Raw genomic sequence first — 18,245 nt, forward strand, 5'->3', positions numbered from 1 at the left:
AATTCAGAAGTTTATTTCTTTCCTCTCTACTCCCTGGGAGTAGCAGGACTCCCTTCCCACCTACAGACCCCCAATAATTATTTCCTTACTGATTTCACATTGTCAACCAGCAACCAGCAACTGTTTCTCTTAGTCCCTCTGAGGATTCTGTTTCCTTTGTTTTGACTTCTTTCACTTAAAGATCTACGCAACTAGAATCCTAGCTTCCAAATTCATTTCCTTATTTTCTTGACAACCTTGACATTAACATTAACACCAACATTAACTTCTTTCCTTATTCCCCAACTCTGCCACAACCAGCTAGGTTGCATATACTTGGTGGCCAATCCACCAGGAACAATGTGAACCAGGTTGGCATTATATATACAGACTGCCTAATTTGCTTTCAATGTTACAAAATTGCCATGTTGTCTGAGCAATGCCTGAGACGTTGTTTATGGAGAGCAGTATTTTGTCATATTAAATTCCACACTTTTAACTTTCTAGGCTACTAATTAAATTGCCAGAGCTGAACTACCAGATTAAAGTGAAAGCTACTATTGACAAGTACGTAAGTTTTTTTAAACTAGATCATTATAATATTTAGTAAAAATTCTCAAGATATTTTGAAAACGTTTGACACTAACGAAATCCAACTAGATTTGCTTCAGATTTTTAAATGATCAGAATAACACTTTTGTTTCAATTTACATTTAACAAAGCATATTTTTAAAAAAGATGGTTTAGCTTTGTATGCAAATCCAAATATTACAGTATCTCTCTTCTAAATATTGTTCAGGCTTCTAATGTTGTTTTGTTCCTGAAATATTTTCTTCAGTCTTCAGTCTGTAGTCTTTTCTTGCCAAAATGAAAGATGAATTGCCAATGTAGTTTATTTCTTTATATAATCAAATTTGGAGACCACCATCTCCCTCCTTATCATACATCTACAAATAATTAGACACTTTCTGTTAAGGCGCAAAAATGGATTTGTAGAGACTTAACAAAATAAGACAAGGGAGTGATAGAAATGTAATAGGACGGCATTGTTTATTTATTTGTTTATCATTACAATCCAACATTTACACAATTTAGAAAAAGAAGTTTGAAACATTTATGGTAAGAAGAAAATGAGCATAAAAGGAAAACATGATAAAGAGCATGATTAATAAAAGAACAAGTCAACAACATAAGTGTAGTTGGCAACTGAATCATCAGACGCAGACTCATGAAAGTCTTTCCACTGCTTTGAGCCATTGTTGTTGCTCCACAACAAAAGTAGACAGTTTTGATTGAAGTTCTCTTTATGTTGTTTGCGGTGTGAGCCTGCAACTCAGAGACGTCAGCATTCTAAAGCATAACGTTGAAAAGCCAAAAAAATGTCCTTGAAGTTCATCCCGATAACCGATTAGATTTCAAAGAAGAAGCTGATGACAGGTTTTAGTCAGACTTACGATAACTATAATAACTATAGTATAGTGTAATAAAATGCTGGTGTTTTTAGAAGACTTAAAGATGCAATGTTTGATTAAACTTCCACAGCTTATTTTTGATAATTGGATCTCAGGCAACTAGCTAAGAGTTCAACAGTGGTAATGGCACGGGTACTGCTAGGCAAAGTCCTTAGAGTTCTATTGTAAATGTGGCCTTTTCAGACTGATTCTGCCTTCAGTGCTTTTCAGTATTTGAACTGAAAAGGAAAGATCATTCTGGGAAATACCATTATATGATTCAGAGCTCTGTGCTGACAAAATGTTGATGACCCACTAACATCTTGAACTTGGACAGGGGATGCTTTTTATGAGGGGACATAGTTCCAAGGCTCTATTTTGAGTAGAGCAGGTGTCCAACATTGGCAACTTTAAGACTTGTGGACCAACTCCCAGAATTCCCCAGCCATCATGGGTTGAAATCCACAGGTCTTAAAGTTGCCAAGACTGGATATCCCTGGCATAGAGTTGCATTCTCCCAGAAGGAATTGGGGAAGACTTCTAGACTGAGATTTCTCACTTTGGTTCCCTATATTGAGGCATTGACGGGTGGGCTCCTGGGGGTTCGGCAGGGTTCAGGAGATCCTCTAGCTGAGGATTGCCAGGGTTTGGCGAACCCCTAAATGCCACCCCTGGCTGGCCACGCTCACCCCTCCCCTCCCCTCCCAAGAGTCTCCACGCAGTCCGTTCATCATCCCAGGTAAGTGCAGGGGCTGCGCGGAGGCTCTGGGAGGGCAAAGAAAGGGCCTACTGGAGGTTCTGAAAGTCCGGAAATGGGCCTGTTTCCAGCCTCCGGAGGGCCTCCAGATCCCGGGGGGAGCAGTTTTCGTCCTCCTGGAGGCTCAAGGAAAGCCTCTGGAGTCTGCAGAGGGCAGAAAACCCTCACCCCCACCATGGTGCAGGCGGCCAATTAGGCCATGACCACGCCCATCCAGCAACAGGGCAGCAAACCCACTCCTAAAGGAAATGAAGCCCACCCCTGGGCATTGACCCAGAGAATATTTTATCCATGTCAGTTTGTGCCCCTGGATTTCCCCTAGATTCATCTCTTAGTAATACAGGTCTTTTCTAAAGCCATCCCAACCATATACGCCACTGAGATTATTGACATCTCTATTGGATTTTTAAACAAACTTTAAAAGCATAGTTTCTGTAATGGGATTTGAGTTGATTATTTTAAAAGGCTTTAAACGCATGATTTTTTTTTCAATTGGTGAAGATATTTTTTTTTAATCTATTTGGTTTTTTTTTGGTTTTTTTTTGTTTACATTTATACCCCGCCCTTCTCCGAAGACTCAGGGCGGCTTACAGTGTATAAGGCAATAGTCTCATTCTATTTGTATATTTTTTACAAAGTCAACTTATTGCCCCCCCAACAATCTGGGTCCTCATTTTACCTACCTTATAAAGGATGGAAGGCTGAGTCAACCTTGGGCCGGGCTCGAACCTGCAGTAATTGCAGGCTTTGTGTTCTTAATAACAGGCTTTTACCAGCCTGCGCTATTCACCGCTTTTCACTTACATTGTATATTTTTATTGTAAACCCACAAGAGATTTCAGTAGCTGGTATATCACAAGTTTAGAAAATCATTCAGTTGATTAAGGAAAGACATTTTGTATGTTCGAAGACTGGCACAAGATTAACTTGCTTTGTTTGTTTCTTTAAAACCCAGGAATGCCTCTACTATAAGGTAAGAAAATATAAATGATGGTGTTTTAAATATAAACACACTTTGCTTCTTATTATTTTACCTGTGGTTCTCAATCTTACTGGGATATGTTTTCTAGCAACCGCAGATTTGTTCTGTGTGGGACTCATATAAAAGCAATGAACATGGATGAGCCTGCAAACGGGAACCTTTCAGTGGAATTTCGACATTTGGTAAATCACTTTTTTTAAAAATTTTGGCACGGGAATTGGAAATCCTTGCTTGCTTCTCAGCATTTATGGATATGGCATTCCTGTTAATTGTGTATTGAGAGTTTCCTTTGAACTTGGTATAACTTAATTAGAAGCTGTGTACTAATCGAATTCCAGCCACTACCAGTTAGGTTCAAACTGTACCCGACAACTAGATGCATGTTTGCATCTAACTTTTATAGGTCTCTGGCATTAACTGGGGGATGAGTGTGGATAATTCATAAGATCAGAGCAAATATGGCAATGGACCTGCACTTTTTTCCCAGTATTAGCATGATTGGAAGAATTCCCTCAAAAGAAAACCTCTCTTTAGAAAGAGAAAAACAGCAGCATAGATTTCTTTAATTATCACCTTCTGCCACTCAGATAGTCTTATTAATATTATTATTAAACTATATTAAATGGAAATATGAATTTAATTATGAAGTGTAGCTTGGGCTTTACTAATCAGAAAGGAACAAGTTTTTCTCTAAAAAGGCATTTCTCTAACAAATATTCTTGTTATCTTAAAGTCTGTGTTGAATCTTCATGTGTTTTGGCATGTATGAAGTTGTAACTTTTCTAGAAATTGTGAAGGGGGGGGGGAATTGGTTGTTTTTTCATTTTTGGGAAAAAACACCAAAATTGGAAATATAAGAAAAATATACTTTACTTATACTTTAATATCCTTTGTAGATATAAATGCATAATAGAAGTTGCTGCTAATGTCTACCTCTGTTTGAGAGCTCAGAGATGTGAGGAAGAAAAGGAGCAAATCCACCTACTTTTAAATTAAAAGTAAACAAGAAAAACAAATTTATGAACAGGAGCCAAATCGTTCTTTTCTTGGGAAAACATTACTGCCCCTCAAAGGTGGAAATGCATCCTTAAATACAAAGACAAAAGTTGCATTTCCTCCTTTGAGGGGTAAAAATTTATTCTCTCAAATACAGAGAGATTCACTGGGTTGCATAGAATGTATTGTCTCTGCATGTAGGAATTCATAGCTTTTAGACACCGTTTTGAGGACAAAAAATTCACAGCAATATAGAAACACTTTTCTTTATTATTTAAAAGAGAAATATCTCTGAATCACTGTAACAAAACCAAAACTGTATTTGCCAGAAATATAATTTCTTTTAAATTTATGTAGAGTAGATTTTTTTTAAAAAAAAATATTTTGTTGTCACTAGCTGAACGTGCTTTATTTAGATCACATTTGTTGAACTATGAACTTACCTCTCATCTATTCTTTCGTAGTAATGTAGTTTGTTGGAATATAACAAATCTATTCTATATACACTCCGGTATGACTTTTACTTAAAGGATCAGTTGATAAGAACAAATAAAATATTATTTCTCATTATGATGAGAAAGTTCAGGATATGATGAGTTGGGGGTTTTTTTTCTTAGAAAAGTAGGTTAACAAAACTCCTGCTCTGTACTTAATAACGGAATTACTATTCAGTTTGTCACAAGCAGTTTCAAGACTTTCTCTTCAGTTTTATTTTAGCTGTATGTGCTATATTCTTTTTTTTCTTTTCTCTCTTTTTATTCTATCCAAGTGTCAACTGCCTCTCCCTCTCTCCATCCCCACACTACCCTTATCTTTCTAGTTACTTTCTTCATAAGGAAATGGTCAGTTTATTCTTCACTTATGTTGTATAGAACAAGCAATAACCTTTTCATTGCACTCTTTGTTTTTCTCCAGTTTTCGGAAACAACAACAATAAAAGAGACAAAAGAACCCTCCCTCCCTCCTTGGCACTTTCCTATTTATTTCCTATACTCTCAAAGTATGAGGCATGTTCCTTTAAACTGCTGTTAACAGTTAGGATAGACTTGCCCTTTGCAGTCCACAGATGCTTAGTTGGGAGATGCGGAAAAGGCTCCTTTTGATGGAAGGACCACTTGTCGTAAACTTTTTTCTTGCTATGGATTTTTATTAAGTTGTTCCAAATATTGAGCAAAGATAATATCTATGGAGAATTATTTTTGTGCACTCAAAAAGCACAGCTATGAACTATAAAATTACAGGTAGTCCTCAACTTACAACAATTCGTTTAGTGACCCTTTGAAAAGTGATTTATGACCGTTTTTCACACTTATGACTGTTGCAGCATGCCCATAGTCAGCCTGATCAAAATTCAGATGCTTGGGAACTAGTCAGGGCTGGGTTCTACTTACCTTTACTACCAGTTCACAACGGGACTGCGCACGTGCTTCTGTGCATGCGCAGAAGCTTCCTGATGACATCCGGGTCGGTGGACGAGCCTCCCACCGGTTCTTGCGAACTGATCTGAACCGGGGGCAACCCACCACTGGAACTGGTTCATATTTATGACAGTTGCAGTGTCCTGGAGTCATGAGATCCCCTTTTGTGACCTTCTGATAAGCAAAGTCAACGGGGAAGCCAGATTCACTTAATAACCATGTTACTAACTTAACTGCAGCGATTCATTTAACAACAGTGACAAAAAAGATCGTAAAATGGGGCAAAATTCACTTAAGAACTGTCTTGATTAGCAACAGAAATTTTGGGCCCAATTGTGATTGTAAGCCAAGGACTATCTGTAGAATCAGAATGCTTCAGCACAGAGATCCCCCAGTATTATTAGCTTGTTAGTAATATATTTTTATTGGTTATTAAGAACAAAATATTATACATGGGAAGAAAGTGTATGTAAACATTATAAAGCAGCTGAATAAAAGCAAACAGATAAATTAATAATCATAGCAAAATATAGTATAGGAGATGTTGATGTACGTTTCATTTTTTAGAAGTAGCTGAATTAGGTCACTTGAAAACAATGCAATAAATCAGTTTAGCCATCAATAGCCCATTTTATTTTACTTTAATATTTATTGGTAAATATTGAATCTCCACATTAAACATTTCTGTGAATAAATGTTTTGGGTATTGATGTTGGTCTTATATTTTAATTCTTTTAGCAGCCAAAAGAAATGAAAGCAAGTGGTACAAGCAAAGGAAACGAGGTAGGAAGAAATAATGGTTTGAGCTCTGGCTGTAGCATAATTCCATTAACTTTTGTTAGCTCGAAGAAAGTAATACTATATATCATTTGAGACATAAATGTTAATCCTTCCTAAGGCCTATTATCCAAGGAACAAAATAATACTTCAATATTTGAAACATAAATGCTAATCTTTCCTAAGGCCTATTATCTAAGCGGGAACTATCTAAAATGGATAAATTGATTCCTAACATATATAATGGCACAATGTTTTACTATTTGTTATAATGTACTTGTTCAAAGACAGGTAAATCTGTCTTAATGATGAACACTCTGAATCCTAAGCACCAGAGATAGTATTCAGCAGGTTCTGACCAGTTCTGGAGAACTGGTAGTGGAAATTTTGAGTAGTTTGGAGAACCAGTAAATATCACCTCTGACTGGCCCCACCCCCATCTATTGTCTGCCTCCCGAGTCCCAGCTGATTGGAGGAAATGGGGATTTTGCAGTAACCTTCCCCTGGAGTTGGGAGGGAATGGAGATTTTACAGTATCCTTCCCTTGGAGTGGGGTGGGAATGGATCCTTCCCCTGCCACGCCTACCAAGCCATACCCACAGAAGCAATAGTAAAAAAATTTGAATCCAACCACTGCTAAGCACCCTGAATCCTAAACTCAAAAAAAAACCCTATTTTTGAAGAGAAAAATTGTACAAATGGAGCCTAAGAATCTGAATAAACTAGTTTTTAAATTAAAAATCATACTAAAATGTTATTGCTAAAATGTTTATTATGCTCAATTCATTTTCTCCCATTAAAGTTTAATTAAAGAAAATAGCTTTGTGGCTCCCTCTTCTGGTCTTTTTTGTCATCTGTAATTTACCAAGTGAAAATACAAAATAATATCAGTATTATGCACATTTGAGTTTGAAATTAATATATAACAATATGCAATGACCACAGTCCCTTTGTCGAGTGAGGTGGGCTGCATATAAATGTAATAAATTTACAAATAAATAAATGTACTGTTGTGCTCAGCTTCAGTTCCATTTCCATGATTTGAGGATATGAACAAGATTTTTGCAGTGGCGCAAAATTGAATTTTGAATTTTCCTGACCGTTATGCTTTAGCAAAATATTTAAATATTTTGCAAATGTCATGAGGCAGACATACTCTCAATCTTAACAGTTCTAATCCAGGTCATTTTAAAACTATTATTCCTCTTTTCAGATTCCTCAAGTGGTAACTGAAGAACTACATTCAATCACTTTTGAAACACAGATCTGCTTATGTGGGTTGACTATAGATTTGGAAGTAAGTATTTTTGAACTAGGCTGAAGGAATAGGAAAACATTTGAATTAGAAATAATGCACACTACTCACTAGCAGTTTGTGCTAATGGACTATATTCAGCTGATCAAATAAGATTATTTTGAAGACATTTGTGCCTCTCTCAAGTAACCAAAAATGTAATCTGTCTCTTCAGTTAAATAGGTAGAAAGAGAGGCTAATCTAATTGAAAATAATTGCTGTCTGAAAAAAAAATTCTACATAATTATTTGCTGATGCATGATTCTTAATTGTTGGTCAATAGGGGTAGGCTTCAAAATTTTTAGCAAGGAGTTCTCTGCCCGGTTGGTGGGTGGGCATGGCCATGGTGGGCATGGCCTAGTCAGCCTCCTGCAGTATGGTGGGGGGGATGTTTTTGCCCTCTCTGGGCTCCGGAGGCTTTCCTTGAGCCTCCGGGAGGCCAAAAACAGCCTCCCCAGGCTATGGAGGCTCTCTGGCCTTCCCAAACTTCTGGTAGGCCCATTTTTTGCCCACCCCGAGCCTCCACACATGCCCTGCACTTACCTGCATCCAAAACAGGCCGCATAGGGACTCCTGGGAGGGACAGGGTGGGGTAGGCGGGGCCAGCCAGGAGTGGGATTTGAGGGTTCTCCGAACTGCACAGAATCTTAGGTAGAGGTTCTCCCAAACCTCTGTGAACCCCCAGTATCCCACCCCTAGACCAATATAATTAATTTTGTTCTATCAATAGGCAATTCTGCCTGCCTGAGGCAAGTCAGCTAAGCAAAAATGGATTCATAATTAGTTATGCTCTTGAGAGGAAAATAATACTGCAACATTTACTTTTTTCTGATTGGAGATGAAACATGCAAAACATTATTTGCAGTAAAACTCATGGAAAACTTTGCCTATTATCATTGTCAACGAACGAAGCATCTGATTAGATGAGTCATTGATCAGATTCAATGAAGCTCTTTATAATGTAGATAAGGTGCTATAATACTGCCATAATAGTTAATATTTCATGACAATAAAATCCCTGACTTTGTCAGTTACAATAAAGAATCATGTTGTATTTGCCAACACTGTGGTGCTCAAACAGGTAAGTACCTGCCTGTTTTAGGTGCTGGAAGGTACATGTAATGAAAATATTTCTTTTTTTGGAGCCAATATAGGAGGGATTATAAAATAGCATAAACAGATCTTAGATGGTTCTCATTTCTTGTTTCTTGGTTGTTTTTTTTGCATGTGTAACTTCTGATACTTAGTGACCTAGATTCTCTGCTAGGAATGTCTACTTGAAAACCAATTGCTGATGGGTTGAAGAGTTCAGTAAGAATTCTGTGCTCTGTGCAAATTTGCTCCTTCAGCTAAATTTGCCCTTTACTTCTTTTTTTTCATCCCATATTGAAAACAAAAACTGAAATAGCTAACAAAATTAACTGCATTAGTTGTACGTTCTCAGCACAAAAAGAATCCATTTGCTTACGGCACTTTAACAGTTGTCTAATTTATTTAGAATGCAAAATTTGCTTATGAGGTAAATTGGATTCCATTTTGCATAACCTCTTAACTATAGCCCAGCAGGGGAAAAAAACTGGGTTTTTTATATCCAGTTTTCAATATTCAGTCCTTGTAAAAATTTGAGAGAGCATATTCTCAGCATATTCTCCTTTCTAACGTTATAATACTTGTCACAATGCAGTTGTTGTAGAACTGTAACCTATTCCCTGGGCTACTGAATCTTGCTCTGTTCTGTGTCTACACTGAGTTCTTCATCTATCTTTCTCAACAGACGAGCTGTTTACCAGTCGTGATGATTTCTAATGTCAGCCAATTGCCTAATGCTTGGGCTTCCGTCATCTGGTACAACCTGTCCACAAGTGAACTCCAGGTACATTTTGGATAGCCAATTATCTTTTTCATACGCAGAGTATAAAAGCAAGTAAGCCTCCTTAGGCTTTTTTCCTGTGATGTACCGGTAGTCCTGGATTTACAACCGTTCATTTAGTGACCGTTCAAAGTTACAACAGCGCTAAAAAAAAATTGACTTATGACCATTTTTGTCACAACCTTTGTAGCATCCCCATGGTCATGTGATCGATCCCCTTTTGCAACCTTTTGAGAAGCAAAATCAAAAGGGAATCCAGATTCACTTAACAACTGTGTTACTAACATATCAACTATGGTGATTCACTTAACAGTTGTGGCAAGAAAGGTCATAAAAGGGTGGCAAAACTCATTTAACAAATGTCTCTCTTAACAACAGAAAATTTAGGTTCAGTTGTGGTCATAAGTCGAGGACTACCTGTAGTTCATTGATCAGCAGAAAATAATAGGTTTATATGCCCTTCTGCTAATTTTTTTCTGAGGAGACTTCCCTCGTTCGAATTTTTTTTTGCAAATGGAAATAATTATTCTATTTACAAAATCTCTATGCATGTTTATGCTCCACTTTTTAAAAAATAGGTGTGTTTTAATAGATGTCTCATGTCTCTTTATGTTTTTGTTCATTTTGTCCTCATATTACTGCATGCTTTTTTCTCTAATATAGGTATTTTTGTAGGCTATTTTTCAACCCTTTGGAGAAGTGCAAATGTTCTAATTGGCTTTTGCTTTTTCTTGTTTGTAAAATGAAAATATGAATTTAAAGGTGTTTATAAAGGTGCATGTTCTCTTTTAGGGCTGCAGAATAGCCAGTAAAGCAATTAGCTTACTATTGCATACTTTCTAGCTGAAATTAGTAAAGCAAAATAAAAATTAATACACCGAGTACAAGAAGAATTATGGACTTAAAAGCACCATAGAGCTACAGCCAGCCGTTTGGATACAGACAAAGATATTTAGCATTTTACAATAAAACTGAATTATAATTGGCATGTTTTGCCTGTAAAAAGACTCATTTTTTTATTTCCGAAGTGCAAAACATCATCATATTATTTGGAACCTACTAATATCCTTATTTTAATGATACTACTGTATATGTTCTTGACAGTTTCCTTCCAGAGTCTCTAAAAATGAAGTACTTAGGGCTTTTGACTTTACTTAAAAGCCTTGAATTTTCACAATACTTAACTATAATTATTATTCTTTCCATTTCTACTCCTATCATTGGGCCCTCAGGGTCTCCCAGCAGTTTATAGTAATACACAAAAACTGGAAGCGGAGCTAATCAAAGTCTGTATTAATTTTTATTTGGCTGCAGAACTTGGCTTTCTTTAATAATCCAATCCCTGTCACTTTGAGTCAACTCTTAGAAGTCCTGAGCTGGCAGTTTTCATCATATGTTGGCCGTGGACTGAATTCGGATCAACTTGGTATGCTGGCAGAAAAGCTAACAGGTAGGAACCGAGAATTTTATCAGACTAAAAAAATATGTATACAATTTCCCATCCACAGTTTGACATGGACATGAGAGTTTCAATTAGGGTAGTAGAAAAGAGTCTTTGCTTTGAAGTTCCAGTTAAGAAAACAGGTTTGTCTTTTAAAACTGTCATGACTTCATTTGAAAACAAGTAATTTTTTGGGAAAGATGTCACTGTCACTTTTTTCTATTTATATTTTAGGGCAACAGATTAGTTCCGGTGATTATCAGCTTTCATGGTCAAAGTTCTGTAAGGTACTGTATGTCATCAATATATCTCATTTTCAAAATGTTACTTTCCTACTTGTTTATTACATAATCTTCATTCTGCAGTATCACTGGATCTTTCTATAAGGGTCTGTTTTTTTTCTTTAGAATCTTCTGTAAGATTGTATCCTTTTCTTTCCATAAGGTTCTTTCTTGTCTCGGGTAAAGGTATTGTTAAATGAACCTGGCTTCCCCATTCACTTAGCTTGTCAGAAGGTTGCAAAAGGTCATCACGTGACTCCAAGACATTGCAACCGTCATAAATACATGCCAGTTGCCAAGCAGTCGAATTTTGATCACATAATTATTAGGATGCTGCAATGGTCATAGGTGTGAAAAACAGTCATAAGTCACTTTTTTGCAGTGCCATTGTAACTTTGAATGGTCAGTAAACGAATGGTTGCAAATCAAGGACTACCTGCATGTAACTATAATATATCTTGAATTCAGGAAGGTTTCTTTCATGATAATAAATGAATATATAGCTCTCTCAAAAATCATTCTGAAAGAGTACAGTTTTTGCTTATTGGCCATTTGCTTGGCAATTGTTCAAAGTTATAATGGTGCTGAAAAAGGAGTCTTACAATAGATCTTCCAAGTTGCGGCTTTGCAGCATCCGTGCAGTCAATGTGATTTCAGTGCAACCTCTTTGCAGCTGGTGACCATTTACGATTCATTGCTGACTCCTAACAAGCAAAGTCAGTGAGGAAGCTGGCAGGAAGTCGCAAGTGGCAATCCTGTGATGTCACACTTAATAACCCACAATGATTTGCCTAACAAGTTCAGGTTGTCAGTCTCAATTGCAGTTGGTAAGCAAGGACTTTACTCAACATTAGTTCCTCTTTAGATGGAAAATGGCAGTAGAGCAGGGGTGAAATCTACTTACCTTCCTTACCGGTTCGGAAGTGCATGCATGTCACATGCACATGCAGACCTTCTGTGCATGTGCAAAACCTTCTGCGCACGTGCAGAAGATAAAAAACACATTACTTCCTGGTTAAAACCAGGAAATAATGACACCTAAGTGGGTGGGCTTTGCTTCGCTCCGCCATCGCTACCAGATTGTCGAACCACTGGCCACGATCGTTACCGGATCACGCGATCCAGTCCGATCCGGGAGCATTTCACCCCTGCACCAGTACAAGTGCTTGGTGCTTTATTCTTCAAGGTTTTTATAAATGACTTGAATGATGTGTGCTTATTGATATGTTACAGTATATTTAAGTATATTGGTTCATTTATACTGTGCCCAAATTCATTTTATAAACAGGAACATTTGCCTGGTAAATCGTTTACATTTTGGGCATGGCTTGAAGCAATCTTGGATCTGATTAAAAAACACATTCTTCCTCTTTGGATTGACGGGTAAGCAGCATTTTTGCAAAAGTAAGACTGTGGGGAAAGCTTTGCTTGTACAAAAAAAATGGTATAATAGATATTCAGCAAATCCATAAGGAAGAATTAGTTGGCCGAATTCTGGTTCTCTTACCTTTATCCAATTTGCATTTAGCAGAATTCTGTGATCAGAATCCGAAATGTAATATTCTTGATACTTTGCTGCTGAAATAATTCAGTAGTACATGCACTCAATTCCACTGCACATTGCTTCCACAGTCAAGGTAGAGAATGAAGATTGACCATATCAATCGTTAGATGCATATATCTTATTTTCAAATGTTTTTTAACCGATGCATTGTGGAAGGTGTGAGAAAAATGCTTAACTGAATAATTATTAATAATTAATAATAATGACTCCAATTAGCATATGACTTGAAAGAATCACTATTATTAATCCTCCAACAATATTTATTTTTTTAAAGAGGTTTGGGAGACATTAATGATGGTAGAAAATGCAATGGCAGAGGAAGGGATATTGGGGAAGAGGTTTGTTGCTTCCTGACTATATATATTGCTTTTTTGAAGCTTTTATTCTACCTGCAGAAAGAAGCAGGTTCTCCTTCAAATTCAAGCACAAGTTGAATCTTTTGACTTTGTGCCCATATCAATGCAGTTTCCTTGGCAGCAGTATAGAAGTGGTTTCTTTCTGCTTCTTCTAGGATGTTTTGTTGTTATTGACCTCCCAATGTAGCCTGCAAACTTGGAAATTTTTGGTGGTTTCTCATCTGAGTAATAATCAGATTCAACCTTGTTTAGGTGTTTTTTTCCCCCAGATCAGCCAAAAATGTTGTCACGGCTTGGCCACGGGACAAAATACCACACCTGTATTTATTTATTTATTTATTTATTTATTTATTATTTAAATTTTTATACCGCCCTTCTCCCGAAGGACTCAGGGCGGTTCACAGCCAGTTAAAAAATACACAATAATACAATATAAATACGATTAAAATACAATTAAAAAACGTATTAAATTGGCCAAGATTAAAAATTTAAGATAAAAACCCATTAAAAACCCATAAATTTAAAAACTAACCCAGTCCAGCGCAGATGAATAAGTGAGTTTTAAGCTCGCGACGAAAGGTCGCAAAGGTCACAAACCTTTGTGTCAGAGTGTCAATTGAAAAATAAATTCCTTCCTCCAGTGCCACCTCTCTAATCATATGTGGTTTTTTGTTCTTTTGTTAGACTACAAGGCTGATTAATCCTGTAGAACTTTTGTTTTGGTCTGCCAATCAGAAATTATCTGGGATTATCATATAACATTTTCCCAGGTGAATTCCACAGTCCTTTTTTACAGGTATGCATCCACATAGTGTTGTACTTTCACATCCTGTTTGCAGGTGTATAATGGGTTTTGTGAACAAAGAAAAGGAGCGAGCTTTGCTGAAAGACAAGAAACCTGGGACGTTTTTGCTGAGGTTTAGCGAAAGCAATTTAGGAGGGATTACGTTTACCTGGGTATCCCAGTCTGAAAATGGTAAGTTCTGTATGGCTAAAATACATAACACTTCACTTTATCTTCATTTTATGATTCCTTAAACCTTTTTTGGGTAGGTACAAGAGAACTCTGATCCTTTGATTTGACATGCTGAACTACTGGTGCTTGATTCGATTTGGCAGTATTTGTGGATTTGGCATTTTATTTTCCAAGTTGTGCTCTGTCCTTTTTATTTGTTTGTTTACAAAATCTGCAAACCTATCCTCTTATTAATTTGATTACCATATATTATAGTACTCCCTATAACTTCTATCCTCTTATTAACAACTCTGTTATCTTCGCAGGGGAAGTGAAATTTCACTCTGTTGAACCATATAACAAAGGCCGCTTAACTGCCCTGCCATTTGCAGATATATTACGAGATTACAAAGTTATTTCGACTGATAACATTCCTGAAAACCCATTGCAGTATCTTTATCCCAATATCCCCAAAGACAAAGCTTTTGGAAAGCACTACAGCTCTCAGCCTAATGAAGGTCAGAAATTATTTTGAATGTCTTCCCTTCCCTTAATTGAGCTAAATGTGTAAACTGACCTCCTCCTACATACCCAGAATCTCCTACACTCCTTAGTCTTGATCTAGATTTAATGTGCATCATATTTTACATTTAGTATCAAGACCCACAGAAGGAGGAACCAAAGGTTATGTCCCCTCTGTCTTCATTCCAGTCTCCAAAATGTGAGTAATCATTCTATTTGTTTCAGTTGTTATTTCCTAAAGTAATTAATATAGGAAACTTAGCGAACTCTGCTGTGGGATGTTGTTCTTTAACTGAGATGTTAAAAGATACTCAGAAACCCAAACTTAAAAAAAAAAATATTTTTGATTGAGAGGAAGGGGGTGATGGGATGAAAGGAAAGGCATTGCAAATATGTGAAAACACTAAAAGTAAGATGTTATAAAGTATATCATGCTTCACTCACTAAACGTAATTGTCTTTTTTTAAAGTCTGAATAATTCCACAGATCCACCTTCTCCATCAGATCTTCTTCCCATGTCACCAAGTGTTTATGCTGTTTTGAGAGAACACTTGAGCCCTTCTGTAATGGAAACTGCTGTACGTTACACAGGTTTTGTTTATTTTTATTTTATTTTATTGTATTGTATTTTTAGAATAGAATAGAACAGAACAGAATAGAACAGAACAGAATAGAATAGAATTCTTTATTGGCCAAGTGTGATTGGACACACAAGGAATTTGTCTTTGGTGCATATGCTCTCAGTGTACTTAAAAAAATACATTCATCAAGAATCATAAGATACAATACTTAGTGATAGTCATAGGATACTAAATGAGCAATCAAATCATACTAGAAAACTAAATAAAACAATATAAATTGTAAAGATACAAGCAACAAGGTTATAGTCATAAGTGGGAGGAGATAGGTAATAGGAAGGATGAGAAGAATAATAGTAATACAGGCTTAGTAAATAGTTTGACGGTGTTGTGGGAATTAATTATTTAGCAGAGTGATGGCATTCGGGGGAAAACTGTCCTTGTATCTAGTTATTCTGGAGTACAGTGCCCTATAGCATCTCTTTGAGGGTAGAAGTTGAAACAATGTATGCCCAGGAAGTGAAGAGTCTGTAGATATTTTCACAGCCCTCTTTTTGACTCATGCAGTATACAGGTCCTCAATGGAAGGCAGGTTGGTAGCAATTGTTTTTTCTGCATTTCTAATTATCAGTTGAAGTCGGTGTCTGTCTTATTTGGTTGCAGAGCCAAAGCAGACAGTTATGGAGGTACAGATGACAGACTCAATAATTCCTCTGTAGAACTGAATCAGCAGCTCCTTGGGTAGTTTGAGCTTTCTGAGTTGGCGCAGAAAGAACATTCTTTGTTGTACTTTTTTGATGACGTTTTTGATGTTAGGTGTCCATTTTAAGTCTTGAGGTATGATAGAACCTAGAAACTTGAAGGTCACTACTGTTGATACTAGTATTATAAGAAGTGGTAGTATAGGAGGGTTTCTCCTAAAATCTATCACCATTTCTATGGTTTTACAAGCAGGTACTGAAAAATGACTTTGATTTATGACAAATAATAAGCTATCTGAATTATCAGAGCTTATTGTTATAACTGTTTAATAAAAGAGTGTTGATTTGCAAATGTTGCTATTTCTTTAATTTGATTCTTCATATATTGCTAAGCTTTGGCTGCTGAGAATATCTTTATTGGGGGAACAATAACAACTTGAATATACAGAACTTAAAACAGTCAGTTCAGGAAGGTGAAAACCATTTTATAAACAAGTAAATGCAACTAAAAATGGAAATATAGCAGAAGGCATATTTGCAAAAGCAAACACTGAGGTTATATTACAATTATTTTGGGCTGTCGCAATTCAAATTATTTCAGACCAATTTAAGGACATTGGTGGTTCAGTACAATTATTGAAGCTTTATCCAAAGAATAACAGCACTAGACTAGACTAGAATAGACTAGACTAGACTAGACTAGACTAGACTAGACTAGAATAGAATAGAATAGAATAGAATAGAATAGAATAGAATAGAATAGAATAGAATAGAATAGAATAGAATAGAATTTTTTATTGGCCAAGTGTGACTGGACACACAAGGAATTTGTCTTGGTGCATATGCTCTCAGCGTACATAAAAGAAAAGATTATGATTTTATTTATTAGATTAATATTTCAGGTGGATTCCTTAAAAATGAGATGCTGAAACTATTCAAAAGCTTAGAAGCTTAGACAGAGATAAAATAGATAATAGATAAAACTAAAAATAGATAAAACTAAATAAGATATATTGGTTAAAAATTGGAATGTATTTTTTTTTTAAAACCCAATTCTTCAGAGAGAAATACTCTTTGACAGAAAACATTGCTGTTACTTCTGAAATTAATTTTCCTTATTTTTTTATCCTGTTAGTTTATTAGTGACTCGAAATTTAAACAATACCATTTGTAATTCTTGCCAGACCTTTTACTTCTTACAGAGTTCAAATAAGTTCACTAAGTTTTTCACTAAGTTCATTTTTTTCTCTGGAAGCTAATAAGATGGGCGTGGACAACATAATTCTGAATACAGCAATAGCAATTTGAAATGTTTATGGACGTTTTTTTATTCAAAACATATTTTAGCCCAAATGCTTAGCTACCTACTTTTTTAGACAACCTGTCTACCAGAGCTACTTTATTTTGCACATCTGGTTCCACTCTTTACATCTTGTTTCTGCTTACCTTAAGTTCTTTAGATGCAGATACAAATATTGTGCCCTTTGGTACTTTTCCATTTTTTTCACAAAGAATCCCAATATGCTATGAAATAAGCTGAAACTGACATAAGTAAATGGCACCCACCAATGTTATTTTATAGCCCATGGAGTAGACACTTCAGATTTGATGTACAAGTTAACATATTTTTGCAATTGTTGGTAGTCCTGTGGTTACAGCCATTTAGTAATTGTTCAAAGTTATGAAGGGTTTGTACCAGGCAGACTTACTACTTGTCCTTGAAGTTGTGGTTATTGTAGCATCCCTACAGTCAGTCACCTGACCATGATTCAGACACTTGGCCACCAGCTCTCAATTATGATTGCAGCTTCCTGCAGTCATGTGATCATTTATTACCTTTCTTGCCAGCTTTCCACAAAGTCAATGGGGAAGTTGACAGGAAGTTGCAAGTCGTTCCTGCTCCTGCCACTTTTTCTCCCAAGGAGCTCCTGTCTATGGTACTTGCTCACCCTCATATCACCCAGAGGCCAACTCACACTCTGTGGTACCCACTTGGCCGTAGTTCTTGCCTATCAGCCTACTTATCTGGAACTCATATGTCTTCCCACATTGCGGTCACATGAGGTTCTCATTTAATGACTTATGTGGTCTTTGGGTTATGACAGCAATAAAAACTGTGGGATTGCTATTACTAAGTGATGCACTCATGTGATATCGAGTTTTATAACTGCACTACTTAGCAATGGGAATTCCAGTCTCATTTGTCATCACAACCCAACGTTATCTAATAAAAGAAATGAAAATGGCATGGATATAATTACTGGTACCCTGATCTATTCTGTAGATATTTCTCAAGCACACTGTTTTGAGGCAATAACTGCAA

At 36.4% G+C, this 18,245-nt stretch overlaps 1 protein-coding gene across 1 annotated transcript in view; it reads left to right on the plus strand.

Moving 5' to 3' along the window:
• STAT4 (signal transducer and activator of transcription 4) overlaps positions 1-18,245 on the plus strand; it is a 46,884-nt gene that overhangs the window by 25,491 nt on the left and 3,148 nt on the right. Inside the window, exons 11-23 of the mRNA XM_058188489.1 lie at positions 487-546; positions 3,143-3,160; positions 3,258-3,351; positions 6,322-6,366; positions 7,574-7,657; positions 9,429-9,527; positions 10,839-10,974; positions 11,200-11,252; positions 12,535-12,629; positions 14,006-14,142; positions 14,448-14,639; positions 14,776-14,842; positions 15,113-15,221. Of these exons, the coding sequence (XP_058044472.1) occupies positions 487-546; positions 3,143-3,160; positions 3,258-3,351; positions 6,322-6,366; positions 7,574-7,657; positions 9,429-9,527; positions 10,839-10,974; positions 11,200-11,252; positions 12,535-12,629; positions 14,006-14,142; positions 14,448-14,639; positions 14,776-14,842; positions 15,113-15,221 (1,189 nt within the window). The remainder of the gene's footprint in view (positions 1-486; positions 547-3,142; positions 3,161-3,257; positions 3,352-6,321; positions 6,367-7,573; positions 7,658-9,428; positions 9,528-10,838; positions 10,975-11,199; positions 11,253-12,534; positions 12,630-14,005; positions 14,143-14,447; positions 14,640-14,775; positions 14,843-15,112; positions 15,222-18,245) is intronic.

Source organism: Ahaetulla prasina, chromosome 1 (assembly GCF_028640845.1).
Source record: "Ahaetulla prasina isolate Xishuangbanna chromosome 1, ASM2864084v1, whole genome shotgun sequence".
NCBI lineage: Eukaryota > Metazoa > Chordata > Lepidosauria > Squamata > Colubridae > Ahaetulla > Ahaetulla prasina.